The sequence below is a fragment of the Zingiber officinale genome, chromosome 8B, assembly GCF_018446385.1.
Source record: "Zingiber officinale cultivar Zhangliang chromosome 8B, Zo_v1.1, whole genome shotgun sequence".
Taxonomy (NCBI): Eukaryota; Viridiplantae; Streptophyta; class Magnoliopsida; order Zingiberales; family Zingiberaceae; genus Zingiber; species Zingiber officinale.
The window spans coordinates 10,129,801-10,147,111 of record NC_056001.1 but is presented as its reverse complement, the minus strand read 5'-3'; the positions used below and the strand labels follow the sequence as shown (position 1 = coordinate 10,147,111).

Genomic DNA, 17,311 nt, shown 5'->3' with positions numbered 1-17,311 from the left:
TGAGATTTGAGACTGACTATGTTAAATTGATATCTAATCAAACTCGAATTTTGGGGATGAATATATGGGGCTAGTGGATTAGATCCGAGTTCACCCCAAGATGAGTCTGACTTCCCGTATATTTCCATCTCAACTTGATTTTGATTGATAATTTAGCATGACTCCTGACCAGGAGACACATAGGGCTGAAGAAAACCACCGCATAGGATTCATTGTGTTTGACTAACTTTTGACTTCCTCAAATGGTAAACATACGACCTTGGAATTCCCATTCTAATTCTCTTTTGCTTCTCATGTAACACTGAGCTGTTTCCCAATCTGTGAGATTCGACCGACATGAATGTTTTGTTGCTATTGTGGTATTCGATAGATCGAACGTGAAGATTTGCATTAAGAGATCGACAGAAATGATGCTGATTCGTATAGAGAGATAAAATCACTCGTACATTATTTTACCTTAATTCATCCGTAATTAAAAACACGCATCGATAGCTTTCATTTGCATAATTCATGGTGCTCAAACAAATTAATTAAGCTATTAATTCTTGTGGCCACCCTTTTCGCCGGACTCGAGGAGTTCCTCCAGCACCTTGTCGTCTAAGTATTCCAGCTCGATCACTTCCTTCTCCTCGCTCTGCCTTAGTGAAGACGAGCTGCTGGTGGCGCCGGAATGGACCTTGTCCGGGAAGTTGAGCACAGCCAGGGCGCCCCTCATGTCGTAGGCGGCCTTGTCGTAGGCGCGCGCCGCCTCCTCAGCGGTGTTGAAGGTGCCGAGCCAGACGCGGGCGCCGTTCTTGCTCGGGTCCCGGATCTCCGCCGCGTACTTGCCCCATGGCCGGCGCCGGACGCCGCGGTACTTGGTCTCCGCCGCCTCTTTGCTCTGCTCTCCTTCCGGGCGCCGCTCCATGGTCGGGATAACGAATTAACGCGCGAGCGAAGGATGGCGGCTTTGCGGAGCGATTTAAACTTGGTGGGATGTCACGGCATCAGGATCCGCTCCAAGGATTGCAACGAATGCTCGGATGGGCGCTGCGTGCCTGGCTGAGAAAATTGCAGGGGATCCTGGCCAGGTGATGAGAAGGTTTCTGTATTCGCCACGTGTAGCCTGTAGATGGGAGGGGAGTTTTGAGAAGGACAGCAAAATTGAAGTGAATTTGGGTTCGATGTATCTGGATTTTACATAGTCAGAGTGATGGCTTTTCGGAAGGTTCATTTTCTTTTATGCTCTGAGTTGGCAGTCGGTATCATCATCATCATCATCATCATTGCCACGTGTACGGTATCTGATACTGGCTTAGATTTGACCTAGTTCTCTTGGACACCAAGTAGCACTTCATGTAAGTCAAGTCGCAGTGTAACTCTAAACTCTACGTGGATTCTCACGCTACTTGCTCTTGTTTTCAGTTGAATGAAGTTTGAACAATACAAACACAGTGTCAGTGGTAGTGACGGTGAAATGAGGAAGCATTGCATTAGACTTTAATAGGCAATGCAAGAGTAGGCGAACTTTGTTTAACAATATAAGCCATTGTATATATCCTTCTCCTTGTCTTTTTTTTTTTTTTTTTTTTTTTGGTTTAGCAACATCTAGATATGCAAAATCATACTTTTCCTGAAAATTGACAGTTATGAAATCATTTTATTGTAGATAAATTTTCGACCATCAAAACTATAATATATTTCTATATAGAAATAAAGCATTAACATAATTTTGACCATGACCAACTAACATATTCAAATATTAATATTATTTCATGATTAATTCATTACTTTAAAGTTTTATAAATTATTTAGTATCTTATTTTATTTTCCTTCAAACAGAAGCACTTTGATTTTCTTTCAGAAACTAGCAATTTAAAGTCAAAGAACGCTTTCTCGATTGAAAAAATCTAAATGGTGGGCAATGAGGGCGGCTTGGAAGTTTCTAGGACAATACTTAGAAATTAACGAGTCGGTCGATGTGTGTCAATTTTTTTTTTTTTTGGTTTATTCGCACGTGCACAGACAGCGAAATTCGATTGGTAGATAATATATATTGGGAAGAAACAAAGCTATATGGTCTAATCATTTGAATGATCTTTGTTTGCAAATATCAAAAGTTTACCAAATTCAAAATTTATGAAGAGGAGTGACATTAAAATTAATAGTCATTAAGACCAGATTCATAATTAATTCTAATTAATAAGAGTTGCAATATAATTTAGACTCGTTGTTTCTATCTGAGATTGTCAATGAATGAGTCATCAGACAGCGGTCTTTTACGTTGACGAAGTCGTTGAACATCAAGGGAAGGCTGGATTGATCGGAACGCCTACGAAGCCTGAGAGAATTAAAGGGAGAGAGAGAGTGGAGGTCAGGGGTACCCTGACTTAACCACTTCGATGCTTAAGTCAGTTTCCTGCTAGGGAGGTAGAGAACAAGAATAGTAGAGAAGATGTTGGTAGTTTTTACGTATGTGTGTGCTTATCTTTACCTGCAAAATTGAACTCCTTTTATATCACTCTTGAAGGAATGGAATGTTTTGATTGATAGGACATCATATTTGATAAAGTGTCACATCGTCATATCAAAGGGTTGTATTACCCATGTCCTGTACTGTAGAAGATTATATGGGCCGGGGTCACGTAATGTAGATCATGTTGTTCCACGTGTTATGACAACTCACGTGTTGTCTTACGTGCTATTGTGTTAACTCATGCACTACAAAAAAATTGGACATTAGGACCACAATAATAGCAGCGGTTGATGAAGCGGTGTAACAGCAGATCCAATAGAATCGGTCAAGTGTAACCGCTCCTAAAACCGCTTCAATTGAGATTTTTTTGATGCGGTTGTCAAACCGTTGCTATTGGACACATATAGAACCGGTTATTAGACCCGCTCCTATAAGTTCCTTTTAGAAGCGGTTTAGAACCGCTCATAAAAGGAACTTATGACCGCTCCTAAAGGGTACATACGAGATTAATAAAAAATCATGTTCGCATCTCATATTATTTTCACAATTCCAGCAAACCTTTCTATTTCGGCGACCCTCTTTGTTCCAGCGACCTTCTCTTTTCTATCGACCATCTATGCTCCAGCGATCCTCTCTATTATAGCGACACATCAGATTAATTGCACCCTAGCATCATCCTTCGACATCCAAATCATAAATCGTCTTTGATTTTGTTTCTCGAGGTAATTTCTTGGTTTAGTTTTCGTATGGTGACAATGTTTTTATATGTTAATGGTGATAAAAATTATAATCAATTAGGGTTTAATTTGTGTTGGCCGGTAGATTTGTAAATTTTTCCAATGAATCCCTTAATTTGATTTTTTTTTCTACGAGTTGTCCGTATTATTTTTCAAGTTTATTATTGTAGTTTGCTTACAACGTGTCTATGATGCTAAGCTTCATTTTTATATTTAGTAATTGTATTTATATATATGTTTGTTGAATTCTTGGAAATTTTATCTACGAAGTTTCTTTAATTTTTGATAAATCTTGCTTCAATGTTTTAACTTTTATAAATTATTGAATAACATCAAATTATGCAGAAGCAATGGATGGCTGCGCCACATGGCAGTCTTGAGTATCAGGTGGGAATCCTATATTTTTTGCGTTATGCATTTGGTGATGCGGCTCCAGATGTCACGAGACCATGTCCTTGTTGCAAATGCATAAATTCATTGAGTCATGATCGTGAGACAGTACACGAACATCTGATGATAAATGGTATTTTACAAGATTATCGCATCTGGAATTTTCATGGAGAAAAACTAATTGTACAAGATCATGATAACAAAGAATTTCATTATTCAGTGCAACAAGTTTCTGAAGTAACTAGCCATGAACCGATGGTACAAGAAATGCTGCATGATGCATTTGGAATTCATGAAGGATCTACAAGTAATGAAAATTACATTGGAGCATCAACGAGTCATACACCGATGGAGTCTAATGTTAAAGATTTCTATCGACTAATTGAGGAAGGGAAACAACAGCTATATACCAGATGCACAGAGTTTTCTAAACTGTCGTTCCTTGTTGAGTTATTTCAACTGAAAGTGAATGGAAAATGGAGTGATAAGTCATTTACAGCATTGTTGGACTTCCTTCGTCGAGTACTTCCATCTGAAGCTCAAGTGCCTAAGTCATTTTATGAAGCAAAGAAATTAATTTCTAGTTTAGGACTTCATTATGAAAAAATACATGCTTGTCCAAATGATTGCATGATTTATTGGGGGGGAAATGAGAATGAACAGGCTTGCAAAGTGTGTAACCTTCCAAGATGGAAAAATTTGCAAAAATCATCAAGGAGATCGTATAAAGGTGGAAAAAAATGTCCTGAAGTTAAAATTCCAGCCAAAGTCTTTTGGTATTTTCCATTGAAACTAAGATTGCAACGGTTATTCATGTCATCTAAGACGTCTGAAAATATGCAATGACATTTCAAAAAACGTGTTTCAGATGGAAATCTAAGGCATCCAGCTGATTCTCGAGCATGGAAGGAATTTGATGAACGTCATTATGAATTTGCGTCTGATCCTAGAAACGTACGCTTGGGACTCGTCGCTGATGGGTTTAATCCATTTAAAAATCAAAGCACTTCACATAGTACTTGGCCTATTGTCCTGATGCCTTACAATTTGCCACCTTGGGAATGCATGAAGCCTTATTCTATTATTTTATCCACCCTTATTCCTGGTCCAAAAGCACCTGGCAATGATATCGATATATATTTGCGCCCCCTATTGACTGAATTGAAAGATTTATGGGAAAATGGAATTGCCACATTTGATGCTTGTGAAAAAAAATGTTTCAAATGCGGGCTGCATTACTTTGGACAGTTAGTGATTTTCCTGGTTTGGGTTGTTTGTCTGGATGGAATACATATGCCAAGAATGCATGTCCAACTTGTGCTGATAATACAGATGCAGTGTACCTAAAACATGGCAAAAAGTGGTCATTTAGAGGGCATCGTCGTTTTCTACCACCAGATTCAGAAATGCGAACAATGCCAAGTTATGGCAAACCGGAGTTACGTGAGTTAGATTTGGCACCATTGTCTGGATTTGACGTTCTACGAATGACCTTAAACAAGAATGTGATTTTTGGTAAGAGTAATGCATCAAAACCAAATGTGAGAATAAAAACAGGATCAATTGAACAAATGTGGAGAAAACAAAGCATATTTTTTAGCCTTCCATACTGGGAATTTAATTTGATCCGACATAATTTGGACCCTATGCATATTGAAAAAAATGTTTGCGACAATATTGTTGGAACACTTTTAGATGATTCCAACAAGAGCAAAGATAATTATGCAACGCGTAGAGACTTAAAGAATTTGGGTATTATTAAACAATTATGGCCCTGGGCACATTTAGATGGTAGAGAGTATTTGCCACCTGCATGTTACTCTATGTGTAAAGATGAAAAAAAGATATTTTGTTCTGTATTGAAAGATATTCGTGTTCCTGATGGTATGTCATCTGATATCTCAAAGTGTGTGGATGTTGGATGTTGTAGGATTATGGGCTTGAAAAGCCATGATTGTCATATTATGATGGAACAATTCCTTCCAATTGCTCTTCGTCGCGTGCTGTCGAAAAAGGTAACTGCTCCACTTATTATGTTGTGTGAATATTTTAGAACAGTATGTGCAAAGACCCTACAAGAAGATGAATTACAAAAGGCTGAAGAAGGAGTTATTTTGGTTTTATGTCAATTAGAGAGAATATTTCCACCATCTTTTTTCACAATAATGGTTCATTTGGTGGTACATTTAGCGTATGAAGCAAGAATTGCTGGGCCTGTACATTATCGGTGGATGTACCCAATAGAAAGATATCTGGGGAAACTTAAAAATTTTGTTAGAAATAAAGCACGACCAGAGGCCAACATTGCAGAGGCATATTTAGCAGATGAATGTGTTGTGTTTTGTTCTCATTATGTAGATGGTAACATCTCATTAAACAATCCCGGAACACGACATAAAGAGACACCAAATGATGAGTTTCCCACACTCTCGATGTTTCCACATGTAGGGCGACCAACAAAAGGGCTTCAAGTAGTTACCTTAGATGACAAAACTCTAACTCAAGCTCATAGATATATTCTCTCTAATTGTACAGTGTTGCAACCATATCGTGAGTAAGTAATACTATTTTTTTGATTTTTTGCATAATATTTTATTGTTTTATGATCAATAATTTGTTTTAATTATATATTAATGTTGATATTGAACACTGAAATAAAAAATGAATTGAAGAGAAGACATAGATATGGCCAACGCCCAAGTAATTCTCAGTTGGATGACATGGTTAGAATGCAATTTCCAGAATGGTTTGCAAGACGAGTAAGTAATATATGTGATTTATTTTATATTACAAATTTTTAATAAATGGACTTGTTAATTTTTTTACTGTAAAAATTATATGTGTACCTTACAGGTTGATCGAGCAAATGAACGAATCGATGACTTAGATCTTCGAGTGCTTTCGCGTGGTCCAAATCCAGTAGCATTTAGTTATCATGGGTTCAACATAAATGGTTTTGCATTTCGCACGGTGGAATCTGAAACAAACAAAAAGGTCCAGAATAGTGGGGTTATGGTGTAGGCGATGCATGATAATGATGATCATGAGTCAATCTATTATGGTCGACTAACTGATGTCATCTCACTTGATTATGGTGGTCGTGGACGAATTATTCTTTTTCAATGCGATTGGGTTAACACTACTACAGGTTTCAAAATTGATCCATTTGGATTTTCAATGCTGAATTTTTCACGCTTGATACATACAGGAGAACGTGAGAAACATGAACCTTTTATTTTGGCTACGCAAGCTCAAATGGTTTATTATGTTCGTGATCCAAAGGAGGAGGATTGGTACTGCGCCATTCGTCACACACCAAGAGATACGTATAACATGGGCAATGAAGATGATATGGATACGATGCATTTTATTCATAATAATTTTTCTAATATGGAATCAATATTAGGTGATGTAAATAGAGTAGATGTTGAATTAATTAGAACTGATGTAGAGGGCTCAATAGTTGATGTTCTTCCAGTTGTGAACAATGAAACAGATGATGAAAGCTTTAGTTGATTTTTGTGTTTTCGTTCATTATTCTAAAGCTCTATCAATAAGAATTTTTTCTAATGTATTGTGAGTACAAATCAATATGGCAAAAGGGAATTGTTACTTATTTGAACTCTCCATGAACTCAGTTGTAATCTCTTGGAAATCACAATTCTGAAAATGAAGTGAAGGTGTTCTGCTGAGTTTTATTTCAGCAACCACAGAATTATTTGCTGAATCTGATTTCTGAAATGAAAGCTGATTTCTAATTTCTATATCTGATTTTTGAGCAATTACAATTCAGAAATTGAGAAACCTGTTTTCAAAATGTTGTTGTTGAGTTGCCATCACTATGTGAAAAACGACGTTTTACTTCGCCACGATTTACTTCATCAATTTAAATATACGAGGTAATAGTGTATAAGCAACTTCGCTGAAAAAACTGACGAAGTATATACAAATATAGACTTCACATATTTAAAAACGCGGGCTTCGCTTTAAACTGAAATAAGCTATTACTTCGGAAAGTTGTTAAATACCGAAGTAGTAACGTCGTGAATAGAATTTTTAGTGTTTACTCCGAAGTAATAGTACAAGAGTTAACTTTTATTTTGAGACCACTTTTATTTCCCCCCACTTTTTCGTTAACTTCCCTCTGCCGAAATAAGGTTGGACCTCCTCTTCCTTCCCCTTCATTTCAGTCCTCTCCGTTCCCTCTCGTTAGGGCTTCCCTCTGCCGAAATAAGGTTGGACCTCCTCTTCCTTCCCCTTCATTTCAGTCCTCTCCGTTCCCTCTCGTTAGGGCTTCTGATTTGGAGTCTTAGGCAACAGAGACGAAGGTTTCCTCGTTAGGGCTTCCGAAATAAGGTTTGGCAACTTGAACTTTCTTACGCAGGGTTTAGGTTGCAACTGTTTGAGATATACCGTATGTTTTCTTTCCTTCGATTTCTTTTTCTTATTCTTCTTCTTTTTCTCCTCCTTTATTTTGCAAAATCATGTTTTAGACGGTCTCCAATTTGTTGTAGGTTTGGTGCTATTCTTCCAACAAAGACAAGTGTTTGGAATTTTTTTTTTGCTTTTTTTTTTTCATTCTCTATGTTTACGAGGTCATTACCTAAAAATACGCATGCTTTCAAGTTAGAGTAAGACATGTGTTGTACTCTTACTCCTTCAAGTTGTCCCTCAAAATCTCAGTTCCACATGTATTAATTTTTCTTAAAAAAAAATACCTGCCTCCTAATGCAAGCAAGCATAGCACCAATTGAATTTAAATATCAACTATAGAAGATGGATTGTTTTCCCATGAGATAGCAAAAACTAATGTAACTAATGTGTGTTTTTGTTTCCTTGTTCAGACAATTTGCTAAGCAACCATCAACATTCATATACAAATCAATATTGCTAGAACACTCACCTTTATAATTTCTATTTTGTCCTTGCTCTCTCGGTGACCACTACACTCCTATTCAAATCTTGATGATGAATGCCTTCTTTCTTTATATAAATGTGGTCAGATACTTTATCTTTGTCCTCTTGAAATGGATTGAAATAAAACAGAGATGCATCCAATTTCTATCTAATGCCTTGTGTTGTATACTCGATCCACACTAGGTATAATTTGATAAAGAGTGATTACATCTCTCTATTATTTGCTACTCTCTTTGGCATAAGATAGCTTAGCATTTTCTCCACTAGGTAGATGATGATAATAACTTTTAAATACAACATTCACTAATAGTTATAGTAAATTCTCACCATCCTAACATAATTTGTCTTTGTGCTACCTGTTTCATCCACTATGAAGATCCCAAATACAACATTTCAGAATCAGACAATCTCAACTATGCTATCACTTATTGAGATTAAATGTGTAACTGCTTCATCCAGCATAAATACAACAATTTAATTTAACAATTTCTAACTATGATACCACTTAAGATAAATAATTTAATAAAATTCAAAGTAAATCTTTGGCTAAAAAAAATATGAGAGTAAAAATACAATAAAACTAAATAAAATTACTATTCACACTTTCTATAGTTACATCTCAAACCTTTCCTAACTCCTCAGGATGACAAAAAGTTCTAATAAAAAACTTGTGTAAGCTCTCTAAAAATGTATCACACAACTTGTACAAATGCAACTCAGCATATCTCCTACATTCTGAAATGCTCCATCCATGAACAATTTATAACCACCATAAATTTCAAGAAATTTGGTTACAATTGGATTAAACGAACTCAAAACTGCTTCCATCATAAATTTCAACAATCACAACAGCATGATTATGAAAAACTAACTTTAAAATCAGAAATTAGAGGGGTTTTCTTTTACTACTATCAGGCTGAATGGTCTCCGACACTGGATTGTTGACAACCCAATAGATTCAATCTATTTAAGAGCGTTCATATGTCAAATGATTGAGTGTGCATGTTCGAAAAAAGACAAGTGTTTGGAAATTCAACTGGTGTCATGCTTTCGTTCTTTATATATCCACATATTGTACAAAATACGCATTATTTTTCTTCATGATGAGTAGAAAATATTGACAGCTGTTGGAATGAGTATAAAATATGGAACTGTGCTCGATATGAATTTGACTACCTTTTTGCAGTCTTACTCTAACGTTTGCTTAACATATATGTAGTATCTTCAGGTTTTGATCAAAGAACACATTGAGCTAGCGGTAAATAATTTTAGCACGATAATTCTGAAGAAGTTTCTTGGGATTCTGTTGTACTATAATGGATAAATCCTGGATTTACTTAGATAGGAGGTCCAAAGAGTATGAGGAGGGTGTAGAACAATTCATTAGAAGTTGTTTGCAGAATCCACATATCGACCCCAATTTAATTCATTGTCCTTGTTGCAAATGTATGAATCTTAAAAAGGGAGCGGTTATGTGGATTCGGGAGCATCTTTACTTCAATGGTTTCAGAAAAAATTATTTGAATTGGATTTGGCATGGTGAGGCTGATGAGAAGGATAGATTAAATTCGAGTGTCAACCAAGAGCCAACTGATAATTGTCATGATAATTTTGAAGCTGTTAATTTGTGTGAAACAGCGTATAGAAAATCCAGAAGCATTTATGAAGTTTTTGGAGGAAGCAGAGAAGCCACTGTATAAGGGATGCAAACGTTACACAAAGTTGAGTGCACTTGTAAAACTATACAATACCAAAGCAAGGCATGGGATGAGTGATGCTCTATTTTCAGATCTACTAGCAGATTTTGGGGACATGCTGCCAGATAACCACAATCTGCCATCGTCAATTTATGAAGCAAAGAAGACGTTGAGTTGTTTGGCTTTGAGTCATGAAAAGATTCATGCTTGTTCCAATGATTGCATCCTTTATAGGAAACAATATAAAGACTGCGTAAGCTGCCCGAAATGTGGCTTATCAAGATGGAAGCTAACCAAGAAAAATGTTGAGAAGAAAGGTGTTCCTGCCAAAGTGGTTTGGTATTTCCCTCCCATACCAAGATTTAAGCGCATGTTTAAATCTTTAGAAACTTCCAGAAATTTAACATGGCATGCAGATAGCACAAGAGTTGTTGGTCAGTTACGCCATCAAGTTGATTCTCCGTCATGGAAATTGGTGGATCATATGTGGCCCGACTTTGGAAGTGAGGCAAGAAATATTCGCCTGGCACTTGCAGCCGATGGAATTAATCCTCACAGCAATCTTAGTAGTCGCTACAGTTGCTGGCCAATCATGCTGGCCACATATAATTTGCCTCCATACATGTGCATGAAAAGGAAATTCATCATGCTAACGATGCTCATTTCAGGGCCGAAACAGCCTGGAAACGATATCGACGTCTACCTTGAGGTTCTGGTTGATGATTTGCAGCTCTTGTGGGAAGGAGTTGATGGAGTTTATGATGCTTATCGAAGGGAGGTTTTCACTCTTAAAGCAGTTCTTTTATGGACCATCAACGACTTTCCTGCATATGGTAACCTTAGTGGATGTACTACACATGGTTATTACGCATGCCCAATATGTGGTGAGGATACTTATGCAAAGCACTTACCAAATGGGAAGAAAATGTCATTTGCTGGGCATAGACGATTCCTACCACGATTTCATCCATATCGGAGGCAAATAAAGGAGTTTAATGGCATGGAGGAACTTGGTGAAGCAGGTAGGCCATTATCTGGAATTAAGTTGTTTGACAAGCTTTCAGAAATAACATGTGAGTTTGGAAAGAAAACAAGTGTGAAGGGGAAAATAAGGAAAAAAGCAAAGGAGAATATTGTGGAATACATTGAAGAAGAAAAGTATGTTGGAGCTACAAATTTCAGTAAATGTTGGAAGAAGAAGTCAATTTTTTTCAATCTTCCATATTGGAAATACCTACATGTTAGGCATTGTCTCGATGTTATGCACATTGAGAAAAACGTTTTCGAGTCTCTGATTAATACTTTGATGAACATCAAGGGAAAAACCAAGGACAATGTGGCAGCTAGGTTGGACATGGTTCAGATGGGAATTAGACCTCAATTGGCTCCTAAAATTGGTGAGAAAAGAACATATCTACCTCCTGCAGCATGCTCATTCACAAAAAATGAGAGATTACAAGTATGTAGGTCATTAATGGATATAAAAGTTCCGGAAGGTTTCTCATCAAGCATGAAGAATCTTGTCTGCATGGATGAGATGAAGCTAAGTAGCTTGAAATCACATGATTCTCATGTTATAATGCAGCACTTCCTGCCAATAGTCATACGTAATTCTCTGCCAAAATATGTTAGATATGCTATCATAAGATTATGCTTCTTCTTCAAAGATATTTGTTGCAAGATTATCGATGTAGCCAAGTTAGATAAGCTGCAATCTGACTTGATTGTTACACTCTGCTTATTGGAGCAGTATTTCCCCCCTTCTTTCTTCGATATCATGCTCCACTTAACAGTTCATCTTGTTCGTGAAGTCCAATTATGTGGACCAGTCTACTTCAGATGGATGTACCCATTTGAAAGATGCATGAAGGTGTTGAAAAGTTACGTAGGCAGTCGAAAATATCCAGAAGGTTGCATTGTTCGGAGATATGCAGCAGAAGAAGCAGTTGAATTTTGTTCAGAATATCTCAATGACCTTGATCCTGTTGGGGTCCCTAAATCACTACGTGACCCAAACGCAAGCATTCCTGGATTCTCAGCAAGCAATTCATCAATCATCGTCCAACAAATTGATCTCCGACAAGCACACTTGACTGTTCTAGAAAATACAGAAAAAATATCTCCATACATTATGTAAGTGTACTGCATAACTAATAATTATATGTACTTGGCAGTCCATATGCATTCATGAAAATAAAACATTAGAAGTAAAATTCTTCAGTGAACACAAATCTTTCTTGAAGATAATGTTTCCCAAGAAACAGAAAGATGCAAGGTGGATACAAGATGCTCATAATAAGAGGTTCATTGACTGGTTTTGTGCAAAGGTGATGTAGAAGATGTTAACATACAATATTTGTTAATCATTGTTTTGATCACACTAATTAATAGGAATTCATGTCAGGTGGCTGCTGAAATCGACAGTTGCAATGGTGGAATGACATCGTCATTGAGATGGCTGGCCCATGGACCACGTGTGCGAGTCATAAAGTGTGATAGCTATGTCATAAATGGCAATTTATACCAAACAAAAGAGCGGGATGATGAGAAAGTTTGTCAAAACAGTGGTGTTTCTCTACTTGCCAACACGATGCTTGTTTGTAGTGCCAAAGATAAGAATCCCGTGTTAGAGAATGTGACTTTTTATGGAGTTATTGAAGAGATATGGGAACTAGACTATCATCAATTTCAAGTTCCTCTTTTCAAGTGCGCATGGGTATCAAATGACAAAGGAATACAATACAATGATGAATGTGGCTTCACCTTAGTTAATCTGAACAAACGAGGGCACCAGAAGGATGAATTTGTGCTTGCAAGTCAAGTTAGACAAGTATTTTATGTTGCTGACCCACTGAACAAAGGGTGGTCAATAGTGCTTCAAGTTCCAAATAGATGTTACGAGGGAGAAGAGGATCTTTGGACCATAATTCCCGAAGCTCGACCAATTGATAATGTTGATATTCATTGTATTCCTACACATGAAGGATACTTTAGATCTTCTAAAGAGGGTTTCTTTGTAACAAACAAGAAAAAATGATGTTTTCCACTTTTATGTCATCTGCATTAATATTTATTGTTTTTACTAGTATTATTTTACTTGTTCGTATGTGTTAATGTTATTATTTGTATCACGTCTTCTTTTATTATATTGTCACTGTAGACTTTATATACTGTTATCTCATCATTTATTTTCCTATATGCAGGGAAAAGAACAATGCGTCCTAAAAAACAGCGAAAAATAGCAAAATATGATGAGCCACGTGTAGTTGAGGACACCGAACTACACCAAGATGCTGATGGGTTAGCAGCTGCAGAGCTACGAGGAGAGACTGAAATAGAACAACCTCCTATTACTGGGCAGAAGAAGACTCGGGGGCCTACATCAATGTGCAGACTTATTGCTGCTGCAAGATGGGGAAAAAAGTCGACGATTGAATATGATGACATAGGACGACCTGTGTACAATGAAAATGGGAAGGCACTACAATCTTTCATAGGCTCTGTTGTTAGATCCATGGTGCCTATTAACATAAAGTCATGGCCCACTGTTCCAAAGAACATGAAACAGAAAGTGTGGGAAGAAATATCGGTGAGTATAATCCAATAATACACTTCCTTATGAGATTGCTTATGTTTTTTTTCATTGTGATTTTTTCAATATACAAATTGATAGCAATTACTGCTGTGTGTTACAGAATGTCTTCGACTTAGCACCTCAAAGCGAGGCGGCAGTGATGAGTTCAGCAGGCCAGAAATGGAGAGACTTCAAAAACAAACTCAACAGTAGGTTTGTCTGGCCATATAGAGATAATCCTGAAAAACTGAGGTTACCACCGGAGCAGTATCAGATCCCATCTGCAATTTGGAAAGCTTTTGTTGATGAGAGGCTACATCCATCTTGGGAGGTACTTGATGATATTATCATGTTATATTTAAATTATTATATGCACCAAGATTTAAAACATTTAGGGCATTTAATTAACAAAATGAAGTTCTGTATATAATAAGTTCATGTACAGCAGGAATATATATAATAAGTTCATCATACTCCATCCTAGTGTTTTTAAATTCTAGTCATTCTTCTAAAAATTTACTCTTTTTTACGTGACATAGGTCACTCATGAAAAACAAAAGGAACGGGCGAGCAATTGCAAGTATCATCACAAAATGTCTCGCAAGGGATACATTGGATTGGAGACTGAATTGGTAATCCATGGAACATTATATTATCCTTTTCATGTAGTACGCCATGTTTTAAATGATCATTTTTTGGAATTGTAGAGGCAGAGAAAAATATTCAGGGAGGATGAGGAAGTTGATAGGTCATTCCTTTGGCGTAAGGCCCGCGAAGACAAATCCGGAAACATCACAAATACAGAGACTGCTGAAGTTGCTGAAAAAATTGTATTATTTTAGTTTTATTTCAAGTTCATTCATAATAAGTGAAAAAAGTGTCTTCATTGGATATTTAATGTTACCTCCATATTTGTAGGACGAATTGTTGGACAAAAAAAAGAGGGGAGAGTTCATATCTTCTGGAAGCAATGACGTATTAACTACTGCATTAGGGAGCCAAGAACCTTACGGAAGGGTTAGAGGTGTAGGGGGATTTGTGAAGCCCCAAGTCTACTTCAAAACTCCAAGGAAGAAGAGGGAGTTGGTGTCAAAGGCTTTGGCTGAAAACTTCAAAGAGCAAGCGGAGGAAACAAAGATTTTGAAAGCTGAAGTTGAAAAACTGAAGGCTCTTCTTGCTCGATTTATGCCAGAAACAAGTGATCGAGTTTCTGAACGTGTAGCATCTAACAAGTCATCGCACATGGCAGTTCAAATATTGGAAGATGATGTGGAAGTTTTTGAATGCGACAATTCATTCAATCAGGTTTTGTATTATATTTGGTACATTAAATTTGTTTCCTAGCTTCAGATATTAAAAGATAATATCTTATTGTTCAGGGGAAAAAATGTCATTTGGCTCTGAAGAATAAGGGGAATGTGGTGGCATATGGCACGATAGTATCCGACGGAGGCCCAAATGTAATGCTGCACAATGCTCCACTTGGGGAAGGCAACTTAAAGGTGTCTGTTGATGTTGTTTTACAGGAGGAAGCAGAGCTTCCAATTCCACTTAAGTCAGGACCAATAGTAATGGTAGATGCTGTTGGAACTGTGGTTGGCTGGCCAAAAGAATTGGTGATATTTCCGACGACAAAGGTATTTTCAGTTCACTTTTCTGTTGCTATAGTTATATATTTTGCTACAATTATTTAAAATTACAGAAAACGGAGAAACCTGCACCACCATTTGCTATTTTGGAGGTTCCTGATGAGAAAAAATAAATTCAAGGAAGTTGAAAGTGCTCTACCAATGCCATGCAAGTTTTTGTATTCTTTTGTTGTTAGACTGATGACTGAGGAGGAGACCATTCCTATCGAATTTGATGAAGCCATGTTTGGACGTAATGTGAGTACATCGTTGTTGAGAGAGGATATCATGCGCTGTATGGAAATGAGAGAGATAGGGTCCAGGCAAATATTGGTTTACATGGGGTAAGTTATGTCTTATATACAATTCTTCTCTTTGCATGAGTTCATGTCTTAAGTAACCATGTTTTTTATTACTTGAATGCAGTTACTTGTACAAGTACTTGAAGGAAACAAACAGGGCTGAGTATGTGTCGTTTGTGGATCCCAACAAAATACCAGCCGCTCAAGATGGCAGTACCTCTTCACAACACATTGCTAATCAGTTGAAAGCATCAAACGGAGACAACATATGCCTTATCCCATACAACACTGGGTATATTTTTAATCCCTGCTCAATTCCTAATACATAGTAGCTTAGCTATATATTGACAATCGTGCAGGAACAACTGGATCTTGACCGTTATAAACGAGGACAAAGATACAATTTATTTGTTGGACTCAATGGGTAATAGGAACCGAGATAACGCTTGGAAAACTACAGTGTGCAAGTATGTTTTAGATTATGTAGATTATGAATAGATTGATTAGCAAATATGAAATGAAATAAGTTCTATTTTTACAATGTAGTGGAGTGAGGACGTACCTTTGTATGAGGGGTAATCCAAAACGACCGACTTTCAAACAGTTGACGGTATGTCTTATTGAAAACATGCATTCCTGGTTCTTATATATTTGGTTTTTCACTTTGCATTAACTTTGATTCATTAGGGTAATCTCACACAACAAGGTTGTGTTGAATGTGGATACTGTGTCATGCGGTACATGAAGGAGATTGTTGAATGTGAGGATCTACAGTTGGAGAGGAAGGTGTGTGAATTTCTTCCATTTTGAACAGGAATGCACATACTGAATCAAATCGTTCACGCCCTGCTACTGCTTTCTTCTCATGCTTTGATATGACTTCTTTCCTTCTTTTTTTTCCTCGCCCTTAGATGACACCCTGTTTATGGTTTTATACAAAACTGTGTTATGCATAGTTCTATTAGTAGCTGGGGGAAATTAGTAACTGATTTGGGCATGGTTACCTTATAGACCTAATAAACTATTAAATTTCTGCTTGCCGATGATTGAGAATATAGAAGGCTGTCAAGGAACAACTATAATAGTCTTGCTATTAGCACTAATGTTATAAAATGCTTTTAATTAATACTAGTCATTTGCTAATAACAATGACAAAACCTTTCTAGACACGTGCTTAGTTTAAATCAAATCCAATAGAACCTTAGGCATCAAAATATAAACTGTATTATGAGTTGAAATTTAGATGTTTTAAGATGAGAGACAAGGGATCATAAGTCATACCTCGATATTGAACATTATTTATGACCAAGGTGGGTAGAATACTGACATCTCCACGAGAACCATGCCCAAGCTACCATAAGAAAATGTTCAGCATATCAGCTAGGCTACTTGAAAGATCCAGTTATCTGTCCACACCGCTAATTCAGTACTTTCGTGTTGTGTGATTATTGAGCAAGTCTCATTGTACAATTTTTTGCTTTTTTGTCATAGTGCATGTGAAATTGAGAATGCAATACATTAATTTAACTGAGCATCTAATCACCATGCGATTGGAACTACTAAAACTTAAGGTTCAAAAAACTGTTGGATCATTTTTATTGCACATTTGAT

The 17,311-nt window shown here is 36.9% G+C and overlaps 3 protein-coding genes and 1 long non-coding RNA gene across 4 annotated transcripts; 3 read left to right on the top strand and 1 right to left on the bottom strand.

Moving 5' to 3' along the window:
• Positions 1-469: 469 nt before the first annotated feature.
• Positions 470-929, bottom strand: LOC122016913 (ethylene-responsive transcription factor ERF098-like). Its single transcript, XM_042574349.1, has one exon. The coding sequence runs from the start codon at positions 905-907 to the stop codon at positions 539-541; it is 369 nt and encodes a 122-aa protein (XP_042430283.1). The 5' UTR covers positions 908-929; the 3' UTR covers positions 470-538.
• A 9,172-nt stretch (positions 930-10,101) lies between these two features.
• On the top strand, positions 10,102-13,724 carry LOC122013490. Its single transcript, XM_042569768.1, has 6 exons — positions 10,102-11,292; positions 11,515-12,329; positions 12,418-12,523; positions 12,601-13,162; positions 13,400-13,653; positions 13,707-13,724. The coding sequence occupies exons 1-6, from the start codon at positions 10,102-10,104 to the stop codon at positions 13,722-13,724; spliced, it is 2,946 nt and encodes a 981-aa protein (XP_042425702.1).
• Positions 13,725-14,042: 318 nt separating this feature from the next.
• LOC122017186 lies at positions 14,043-14,668 on the top strand. The gene is made up of 3 exons (XR_006121288.1): positions 14,043-14,101; positions 14,310-14,402; positions 14,478-14,668. It is a non-coding gene; the product is annotated as an uncharacterized LOC122017186 (long non-coding RNA).
• Positions 14,669-14,711: 43 nt separating this feature from the next.
• Positions 14,712-15,532, top strand: LOC122013489. The gene is made up of 3 exons (XM_042569767.1): positions 14,712-15,075; positions 15,150-15,407; positions 15,473-15,532. The coding sequence occupies exons 1-3, from the start codon at positions 14,956-14,958 to the stop codon at positions 15,530-15,532; spliced, it is 438 nt and encodes a 145-aa protein (XP_042425701.1). The 5' UTR covers positions 14,712-14,955.
• Positions 15,533-17,311: the final 1,779 nt, after the last annotated feature.

Coding starts and splice junctions, on each gene's coding strand:
- LOC122016913 (XM_042574349.1), bottom strand. CDS start 907: ATGGAGCGGCGCCCGGAAGGAGAGCAGAGCAAAGAGGCGGCGGAGACC.
- LOC122013490 (XM_042569768.1), top strand. CDS start 10,102: ATGATAATTTTGAAGCTGTTAATTTGTGTGAAACAGCGTATAGAAAAT. Junction 11,293..11,514: donor AGTTTGGAAAGAAAACAAGT/GTGAAGGGGAAA, acceptor ATGAACATCAAG/GGAAAAACCAAGGACAATGT. Junction 12,330..12,417: donor AAAATATCTCCATACATTAT/GTAAGTGTACTG, acceptor AAAATTCTTCAG/TGAACACAAATCTTTCTTGA.
- LOC122013489 (XM_042569767.1), top strand. CDS start 14,956: ATGCCAGAAACAAGTGATCGAGTTTCTGAACGTGTAGCATCTAACAAG. Junction 15,076..15,149: donor GCGACAATTCATTCAATCAG/GTTTTGTATTAT, acceptor CTTATTGTTCAG/GGGAAAAAATGTCATTTGGC. Junction 15,408..15,472: donor TGATATTTCCGACGACAAAG/GTATTTTCAGTT, acceptor TTAAAATTACAG/AAAACGGAGAAACCTGCACC.